At 47.4% G+C, this 10757-nt stretch overlaps 1 protein-coding gene across 5 annotated transcripts in view; it reads left to right on the forward strand.

Moving 5' to 3' along the window:
* The window catches only part of LOC130123237 (neurexin-1a-like), a 456613-nt gene extending 454419 nt beyond the window's left edge, over positions 1 to 2194 (forward strand). For 4 of the 5 annotated variants that reach the window (XM_056292376.1, XM_056292378.1, XM_056292374.1 and 1 more), the window contains one exon: positions 1755 to 2194. In XM_056292376.1, coding sequence (XP_056148351.1) covers positions 1755 to 2059 — 305 coding nt within the window. In that variant the 3' untranslated portion in view covers positions 2060 to 2194. The remainder of the gene's footprint in view (positions 1 to 1754) is intronic. The other variant, XM_056292379.1, reaches the window with a different exon arrangement.
* The last annotated feature ends 8563 nt before the right edge of the window (positions 2195 to 10757 follow it).

The following is a 10757-nucleotide window of genomic DNA, read 5'->3' on the forward strand; positions in this document are numbered from 1 at the left end:
CCGCCCCAGTGCGTGCTGGAGGTTGTGTTCTGATGAAGCCAACAAAACCACATCATCTGCGAAGAGCAGAGATGTAATTCTGAGGTTCCCAAAACGGACACACTCCTCACCTTGGCTGCGCCTTGAGATCCTGTCCATGAATATCACAAACAGAATCGGAGACAAGGGACAACCTTGGCGGAGTCCGACACCCACCGAAAACGTGTTTGACTTCATGCTGAGAATGTGGACACAGCTCTCACTTTGGTTATACAAGGACTGGATGGCTTGTAGCAACTGCCCCGCTACCCCATACTCCCACAGTACCCCCCACAGAGTGACCCGGGCTACACGGTTGTAAGCCCCTTCTCCAAGTCCACAAATCACATGTAGACTTGCTGGTGAAAGTCCCATGCCTCCCTCAGCACTTCCGTAAGGGTAAAGAGTTGGTCCGTTGTTCCACGGCCAGGACAGAATCTGCATTGTTCCTCCTGGATCCGAGGTTCGACAGTCCGTCGGAGCCTCCTCCTAACCCCTAGAGTACTTTCCCAGGGAGTGCTGAGCAGTGTGATGTCCAGATAATTGGAGCACACCCTCTGGCCCCCTTTTTTACCAATACCTTATATGTTGGATGTTATTTAATGAACGTCTTCGAATGTTTGGTTACCTTTTTATGATTGTTGTCGATTAGCTTACCGTTGCTAATATGAAGAATGAGGACACCCTTATTCATGTTGGTGCTTTTTGTGTGTAGCCCAGTGTCAGCACCAGGGATTCAACATCAGATCCTGCTATCAATGAATGCGATTCCTCACAAACATGTTATCCGAGTAGCTAATTACCACTGGCATTTTGGCATCGTTTGGATGTTGCAGTTTTGTTTTGTTTTTTGCCACTCATCCCACCTTCCACCCACATTTCTCACTTCCGAGTGCCGTCAGCATTGTATAAAACAAACATTATAGCAACATAACAAGATCGTTGAAGGACCTAGATAAGAAATAACAAAATTGCAGAAATAACAAAACAAAATAGTGGAAGATAGTGATTAGTAAAGCATGGGGCTAAAAACACATGTCCCTCCCAAAACAGCACAAAGGATCCTAAAGGATCCAATCTCAGGGAGTCTAACAGGAACGACCAAATGGGATCTATGGAGCAGTCCAACAGACTCATTTTACATTTTCACTATCTAAATATATCTGCCGTCCAACTTTCATTGGACAGTAGATATCTTTTCCTGCATCACTATCCCATTTCAAACCCAGTGTTCTTTTCTCAACTTTAATTAGATTTTTTAAGGCCTTCATAAACAGTGAAACTTGGACTCAGATGATTTCTTTTTCAAAAAGACTTAAACCTGTTGGCTGTTTAATCTCATCTCATTCGTGATGGAGTGTTGTTGGTTTCTAATGGTCCCATATGGGCTGGCCAACTCGCTCTACTCTATATGGGCTTGTTTTCTTATTAGGCCGGAAAGGCAACCCTGTCTGCTATCACGCCGGCTGTTAGCCTCAGTAACATGCCTCAAGGCACGACGTCTGCACCGTTTTCTAACATTAGACGAGGATATCGATCTGCACATGCCCTGCAGAGAAATGCATTCATTCAATAGCAGAATAGCAGATAATATAATAATGGTGGATGGTGCGCTGTAGCTGAATGTCTTCAGAAGATGCTGAATTTGATTAGACCATGTTTACAGTACTACTGCTACCGATAATAATAACAACGATTATAATAGTAATAATGTCTTCTCTTTGTCTACCTTGCAGCCAATCCTACGGGTGCAGGACCAAAGGGCTACCCAGACACTTCAGAGGTGTTTCGTGAGTCCAGCAGCACCACAGGAATGGTGGTCGGTATCGTAGCAGCAGCGGCGCTCTGCATCCTCATCCTCCTCTACGCCATGTACAAGTACCGCAACAGAGACGAAGGCTCCTACCATGTAGACGAGAGTCGGAACTACATCAGCAACTCGGCACAGTCCAACGGTACTGTGGTCAAAGAGAAGCCAGTAAACACCGCCAAGACCTCCAACAAGAACAAGAAGAACAAGGACAAGGAGTATTACGTCTGATACGCGAAGCTTCGGCGTTCGCCCCGAGAGTCTCCGCAGTAAGTCGGCCCAGATCCTCAATGTACAGCATAATAACACAGACAGACAAAATAACGCATCATTTAGTTGTTTCTCCTATAAAGTGGTGCACTGAAAAATGAATATGAGTTAACTGAAATCCTTCTGTAGACCTAATACAAGCACGCACGACGCCGGGAACAGCACCGAGCTGGACTGTGGAGGATGAAAGAAACTGTCGGGGGGGGGGGGGGAACGTCTGGCGAGTGGGAGAGCATCAACCATATGAATCACAACCTATCCAACATGACACCCACCCCCACCCCCACCCCACCTCCAACAATATTAACCCAACTGTGAGTTTTTCTTTTACTTGGAAAATGCCATCTAACCCCCCCTCCCCCCCAATGTTTCCGGGAGGACAAAAACGAGGAAATATGAACTCTGGAAAGGGAAACTCGGCATTACATATTAAATGTTTTCATTTACATTGCCTGTGTTTGTGTTGTTTAGACTTTTTATGAGAAAATGACACGATGCATAAATGAGAAAATAAAGACAAACTGCTGGAACGTTTGCTGCCGAGCAGGAGCCTGAAGGAAGCAACGGTCCGGTACTGAGAGGAAAAGAGCGAAGGACATACTAACCTGATGTATGACGGCCTCCCGAGACGGCTGCGACCGCTGAGCGATGGCTGACAGAGACCACTACGATGTGACGGACGGCTCGACCACAGCTCAAAGACGAGACGAGTTACTCCTGAAAGACTTTTAAAAAAATACAGATAAAAAAGGAAAACGTCCATTGTGCCAGTAAGACATCTGGAGGCCTTTGAGTTCACATTGATGTGCGAGACGCAGAGGATCGCTCTCTTCCCTCTCTCGGAACTCTGGGAGCGCCGAAAAAGGGATCATGTGAGGAAAGTCCATGCACGCAAAGTTATCTTATTACAGTACATATGTTTATATACAGTAAAACCACATCTATGTGTGCTTTCTGGACTGTGACAAAGTGGTGTTTTATAGCCTGTTGTATAGACGACGCAAACTATAACTGCTCCTCGACCATTTTTTGGAATAAAAATTTACAAAAGGTCAAAAAGAAAACGTAAGTGTTAAGTGTTGCTAGACATAGAGGATTTTATGACGACATCTTGATTCCTGTTTTTTGTTTTCAGTTTGATTATTTGACTCCTCTCTGTTTTTACATGTGTCCCTACATAGTTTTTATACAAACGCCAACCTGAGATGGATTACCCCCCCGCCCCATAGTAGCCTACCCCGTCCTTAAAACTGCACGAGGCGTCGACGGTTGGTGGTGGGGAGGTGCGGTGAGACGTGGGCACCGTTTTAAGGATGCTGGTAGAACCGCTGCCTTCCCGCTCCGTCCTGACTGAAAACCTATGTGAGTGTAAATGAAGACAAATACCGCGGGTGTTGCTGATGGACACTGCTGACGGCTGAAGGTGACGTGTGTGTTTCCAGGTGGTGTTACCTGAGTGTCCGCTGTACGCTCGGTTGGACGGTGAACTGGAGGAGAGCACTTCAAATAAGTCTCCATTTCAGCTGTTCTGTGTCGTTCTGTCATTCTGTCCATTCTGCTTTCCTGAGACCTGTACTTGGAATGAGTATGAGGAAAATGACCATGAACTATAAATAATGACGATTATAAATTCTTTGCTTGGTTCTTTTTCCCCCCTCCCCCGTTTCTTTCTCAGTGCTTCGTGTTCAAAATGTAACATTTCATGTTCCAAAAGTCAAATTTATTATAAAAAATAGTTTTGAAAATCAACAAATGAATAAAATATTACCTAAGTGAAAGTCTAGTACACAGTGTATGGCGGGTACGATACCACAGGTCTGCTGTGTCGTCCACCATGACTGGTTTCTCTTTAAAGTTGCCTCCTCTTATATATTGTTGAGCATTGCCGTCACTTTTTCGCTACGAGGATCAATTATGCGTTACACTTTTAGTACAGATGAAAGATTAAGCATCTGGGGGACGTTCAGGTAGCGTAGCGGTCTATTCCGTTGCCTACCAACACGGGGATCGCCGGTTCGAATCCCCATGTTACCTCCAGCTTGGTTGGGCGTCCCAACAGACACAATTGGCCGTATCTGTGGGTGGGAAGTCGGATGTGGGTATGTGTCCTGGTCGCTGCACTAGCGCCTCTTCTGGTTGGCCGGGGAAACTGGGGGGAATAGCGTGGCGCTACGTCCCCCTGGTGAAACTCCTCACTGTCAGGTGAAAAGAAGCGGCTGGTGACTCCACATGTATGGGAGGAGGCATGTGGTAGTCTGCAGCCCTCCCCGGATCAGCAGAGGGGGTGGAGCAGCAACCGGGACGGCTCAGAAGAGTGGGGTAATTGGCCTGGTGCAATTGGGGAGAAAAAGGGGGACAAATTCAAAAGAAAAAGAATCCTCACTAAATCTATATGGGCTGCCCCAAAAACTGCTAGGGAGCTTGTACGGCGGTCCAGCTGGAGGCTTTGAGTTCTGCACCTCCTTAACCACAGCACAGGACTGTGGCGAAATAAAGCATCAATCTAAAACCAGTCAGAAACCCAACTTCTACGGTGGATGAAAGAGCAGGACCTGTACTTGGTGTATAACGACATGACGTTGCCTGAAGCATCTCTGTCTCCGGAGTCGAGCCCACCAGCAGTGTCTTTCTCCCTCGGCTCATTTCTGTTGACTCGACTGGAAATAGAGTTTACAAGCCCTCTAACAGGCTGGGTGAGGTTCTCACTCAGGACCAGGTACCACGCAGCAGCAGCAGCAGTGGAAACAGGACTGCAGTGTTTGTCTTGATGGCGGCGGCACTCAGCGTTTGATTTGGCATTCAGATTGCAGGGTAATGAGCACCGGGAATTAAATAATGGAAATATGAAAGTGTACCAGCAGAGCACGAGCTGGATTTAAGACCTTTCAACGCCGGCCAGTACAGATGACTGAATGCCAAATTAACGCCACGCACATGCAAACCCAGAACCAGCTTAACAAATCGTAAAACACAAGACGGAAAGATAGACGTACAACTCCAGTTCTTTCCATTGCCTTGCTCAGGGGCACAGGCAGGGGTATTAACCCTAACATGCATGTTTTTTTCATAGGGGAAGGGAACCAGGGCCCCCGGAGAAAACCCACCGCAGACACGGGGAGAACATGCAAACTCCACACAGAAAGGACCTGGGACGGCCTGGGGTTCAAACCCAGGACCTTTTTTGGGGGGGGGGATTTCCCCCCAATGTTACCTGTCCAATTGCTCCACTCTTCCGAGCTGTCCCGGTCACTGCTCCTTCCACTCTGCTGATCCCGGGAAGGCTGCAGACGACCACAAGCCTCCTCCAATACATGTGGAGTCGCCAGCTGCTTCTTTTCACCTGACAGTGAGGAGTTTCACCAGGGGACGTAGCACATGGGAGGATCACGCCATCCCCCCCAGTTCCCCCTCCCCCCGCGAACAGATGCCCTGACCAATCAGAGGAGGTGCTAGTGCGGCGACCAGGACACATACCCACATCTGGCTTCCCACCCACAGACGGCCAATTGTGTCTGTAGGGACACCTGACCAAGCCGGAGGTAACACGGGGATTTGAACCAGCAATCCCCGCATTGGTAGGCAATGGAATAGACTGCTACGCTACCCAGACGCCCCCTAACCCAAACCCAGGACCTTCTTGCTGTGAGGCAACAGTACTAACCACTGGACCACCGTGCTGATCCCGATAAATACAAACATGAAAAAGCAACGATAAGCAACAGCAAATCACACATGAAGAATATGAAAGAAACTCACAGTGTTGACGTTCCCACTCAGCTCAAATGTACGACAAATGTAAGTCCATGTCACTTGCCCGTCTTGTCACAGAAATGGTTGTAAATCAAATGGTAGAGACGAATAAAGATGAATGGATGACAGTGGGAGAAAGCAACAATAAATCATATTGTGCTGTTAGGTGACAAAACGGAGAAAGAAAAAACCAATTTTACTTAGTTTTTAGTTTTTATGGAATCGACAAAAGAGTCAATCATACGTATTTGGCTATAAGTTTGAACAGAAGAAATAATACAATAATACACGTGTCAGAAACAACTTCAGCAAGAGAAGACTGAAATGTGAAGCTGACATGGCAACGCCTGTTTGACTATCAGTATTGCTGTACCACACCGTTACGGTTTGATGAAATTTACATTAGACTGCCTGCGTGAACTTTGGTCTGAAGATCACTTTTCACAAGGGGCCAGACTATTTACTGCTCAGCTGACAGCACATGAGCGACAATGGCTGCTATGCTTTGTTTATGGACTGAGAAGGCTAAAGGGTTGCTGAAGGCTGAAGAGATATACTAGAGAAGTAGAAGCCAAGAGAGTAAATGGCCTGTTCCTCAAAGAACCATCCAGAGTGTACTCCCTGCTGCAGAGTAACAAGGGAAAAACCTCAGATCCACCCAGAGCAGAGACTGAGCGACACTGGAAGGATATATGGGAAAAGCAGGCATCAAACAATACCGATGTCCAGTGGCCGGTGTACCTAAGAGCAGACCACAGCAGAACAAGAACCAGTTATGCCCTGAAGAAGGCCCGAGCCGCTACGCGTGGGCATTTTTAGGTCCTTTTTGGATATGTCCAAGTTCCAATAAAGACATTTTAATTACACGGAGTGCCTTGGTCAGAGAGATTTGTTCTCTTTTTCTCATCTGAAACTACTAACCTTGGACCAAAGAGCACCCAACAAAAATATATTACTTAACTACAGAAAGGACTGAGCACGCCACTGACTCCAAACACAAGAACCAGTTATCATCGTAGTGGCCGACACCCAATAACAAGTCTCAAACATGAAGAGCTGGACTGCACCAGGCCCTGACATTCACTCCTACTAGATGCTAACGGCAATCAATGAATGCCTGGCGACACAAATGAACCAGCTGCTAACATCAGGGTCTCACCCTAACTGGCTAACACAGGGGAGAACAAGATTGATCATGAAGGATCCCCACAAGGGTACAACACCACCTTTTCCACTTCCGGTGTGGGAAGACGGCAGTACGAATTCACGTTTGCAGCAGCCTCACCTGGTACCGGTGTGGGAAGATGGCAGCGCGAATTCTCATTTGCGGCGGCCTCACCCAGTACTGTCCATGCAGTGTCTTTGTTCATGTCTGTGTCTAAGTTTTGTCTTCATTTGATGGCTGGCAGAGCTGGTGTTGGATCAGGTGGGAGAGCTTGGTCTGCTGCATCCTGTGGGCCCAGGGACCACGGCCTTGCCTGGAGCTGTGCCCGAGGTAACACTGGGGGCGGTCTGACAGGACGCGGAAGCGGGGCAGGCCAAGCTAACTGCTAGCCCATGCAGACCGGCAGTTCCAATAACACTGAGGGCGGTCTGGTGGCGGCCTCACCTGGCGTTGACTGTGGTGTTTTTGATGTCGTCGTGTGGAGTGCGGGGGGAGTGTCAAGGGGGTTTGGCTGAGAGAACTGGCGTTGGATTAGCTAGGAGAGCTTGGTCTGCTTCATCTGGTGGGCCCAGGGACCACGCCTGAGGAGGAATCAATGAGGACGGTCTGACAGGACGCAGTAGTGGGGCAGGCTAAGCTAACTGCTAGCCTATGCAGACCAGCAGTTCCGACAGTCATCCTGCCTGGCGTTCGTTCCCTTGGACAATGATTTTTTTTTGTTTAGTTTGGATATGTGTTAGTTTGGCTATGCGTGTTCTTGTAGTTTTTGGATATGTGTTTTTGTCTTTGAGTTGTACTGCTGTGGGCTGGGGGAAACGGAAATGACAAATAAAACATTCCTGACCTTCAAACTACTGGCTGATAACCTGCCTCTCCACAACATGGAAGATCCTGTAAGGCATCATAGCAGCTAAGCCGAATGGACACATGAGTCTACATGAGTGAAACTCAGAAAGGAATTGGGAACACCACCAGAGGGTCAAAGCATCAGCTACTGGTTGATAGAGCAGTTACCCAAGACTGTAAGACCAGACAGACCAACCTGAGTACAGCCTGGATTGACTACAAGAAAGCCTACGATTCAGTGCCCTACACGTGGTTACTGGAGTGCTTGGCACTACACAAAGCCAACATGACACTAATAGCCTTCAAGAACTCAGTGCGGTTGAGGAAAACAACACTAGTGGCCAACTCAAAGGCAATCACACAGGTAACCATCAAATATGGCATATACCAGGGCGATGCACTATCCCCGCTGCTGTTCTGCATAGGCCTGAACCCCCCTCAGTCAGATCATCACAAAGAGTGAATATGGATATCAGATCAGAAGTGGAGTTACCATTAGCCACCTCTTATACATGGATAACATCAAGCTGTATGCCAGGAATGAGCGAGACATTGACTCACTGATCTACAGCAATGACATAGGGATGTCATTTGGACTTGACAAGTGTGACCGAATGGTGGCAAAAAGAGGAAAGGTAGTGAGCACTGAAGGGGTTGAATTACCAGATGGCAGGATAATGGAAATACAGGACAGTTATAAGTACTTGGGTATTCCACAGGCAAATAGAAACCATTAGGAAGCAGCAAGCAAGTCAGCTACAGCAAAATACCTACAGAGAGTGAGGCAGGTCCTGAGGAGCTAGCTCAATGGGAAAAATAAGATCCAGCCATCAACACATATGCCCTACCAGTTATCAGATACCCAGCTGGAATAATAAGCTGGCAGAAGGAGGAGATAAAGGCCACAGATCTCTGGACACGATAACTCCTCACAATGCACGGAGGGTTCCACCCTAAGTCCAGCAGCCTGAGACTGTATGATAAGCGAAAAGATGGGGGCTGAGTGTTAGTGAGTGTCAGGGCCACTATCCAGGATGAAACAAGGAACATCCATGAGTACATCAGAAAGCGGGGCCCCCAGGATGAACTGCTGAGTGAGTACCTCAGGCAGCAGAAGACAGAGTGTGGAGGAAGAAGAAGAAGAAGAGGAGGTATCGTGGAAGATCAAGCCCCTCCATGGGATGTACCATCGACAAATAGAAGACGTAGCTGATATCGAGAAATCCTGCCAGTGGCTAGAAAAAGCTGAACTGAAGGACAGCAAAGAAGCTCTGATCATAGCAGCACAAGAAGAGTCACTCAGGACCAGATCAGCTGTGGCAGGGGTGACCAGCGCGCCAAACAACCACTCAAAAATCACTCTGCTCTCTCCAAGTTCATTTCTGCTCGCGCGAAGTGAATTTCTGCTCTCTCGCGCGAAACGTAAGGGGCGGTATTGGCACTTTGGGGGAGGGAACCAGGGGGGGTCGGTACTGGCTCTGCTGTGATTGGTCGTTTCTGACGAGCGAGATTTGATTGACAGCCCTCCTTTCAGACAGCCCAGGACAGTGAACTCCCAGTCCCCGAAGAAGAAGACGCCATTACCACTTCGTTTTTGAACTCCGCTGCTATTTTTTTCTTTTGTCAACATTTCTACTGCCTGTCTTGAAGTAAAGATTCTACCAAGAAACTGTTTACCTTGATCATTTTAACAGGTCGTCTAGAAGAAATGTATCTTGGCCAGTAGATTGTTGCCATGAGTTTAGTGGGCACAGCCATGTTAATGGTAGAAGGCCGAATGTGTTTACTATTTTTATCCCGGTCAACTTGTCTTGAAATAAAATTCTGTACATAAAACGACTACATTTGTAATTCTATTTATCCATTAGAGCTATGTAGTGTCACAGACAGCATCCCAAAATTGGTTTAAGTAAAACCAAGGTGTTATTTAAATTAGGGACCTTTTTGCAATTACCAAAGTGTTTAAGTTTGAATAGCAAATTTTAAATGGGAAATGTTGATACACCCCAAAATAGGCTACGGTATCACTTGCCTCTACACTCACCGGCCACTTTATTAGGCACACCTGTCCAACTGCTCGTTAACGCAAATTTCTAACCAGCCAATCACATGGCAGCAACTCAATGCATTTAGGCATGTAGACATGGTCAAGACGATCTGCTGCAGTTCAAACCGAGCATCAGAATGGGGAAGAAAGGTGATTTAAGTGACTTTGAACGTGGCATGGTTGTTGGTGCCAGACGGGCTGGTCTGAGTATTTCAGAAACTGCTGATCTACTGGGATTTTCACGCACAACCATCTCTAGGGTTTACAGAGAATGGTCCGAAAAAGAGAAAATATCCAGTGAGCGGCAGTTCTGTGGGCGAAAATGCCTTGTTGATGCCAGAGGTCAGAGGAGAATGGCCAGACTGGTTCGAGCTGATAGAAAGGCAACAGTAACTCAAATAACCACTCATTACAACCGAGGTATGCAGAAGAGCATCTCTGAACACACAACACGTCGAACCCTGAGGCAGATGGGCTACAGCAGCAGAAGACCACACCGGGTGCCACTCCTGTCAGCTAAGAACAGGAAACTGAGGCTACAATTCGCACAGGCTCACCAAAATTGGACAATAGAAGATTGGAAAAACGTTGCCTGGTCTGATGAGTCTCAATTTCTGCTGCGACATTCGGATGGTAGGGTCAGAATTTGGCGTCAACAACATGAAAGCATGGATCCATCCTGCCTTGTATCAACGGTTCAGGCTGCTGGTGGTGGTGTAATGGTGTGGGGGATATTTTCTTGGCACACTTTGGGCCCCTTAGTACCAATTGAGCATCGTGTCAACGCCACAGCCTACCTGAGTATTGCTGCTGACCATGTCCATCCCTTTATGACCATAGTGTTCCCATCT

This window comes from Lampris incognitus, chromosome 13, assembly GCF_029633865.1.
Source record: "Lampris incognitus isolate fLamInc1 chromosome 13, fLamInc1.hap2, whole genome shotgun sequence".
NCBI lineage: Eukaryota > Metazoa > Chordata > Actinopteri > Lampriformes > Lampridae > Lampris > Lampris incognitus.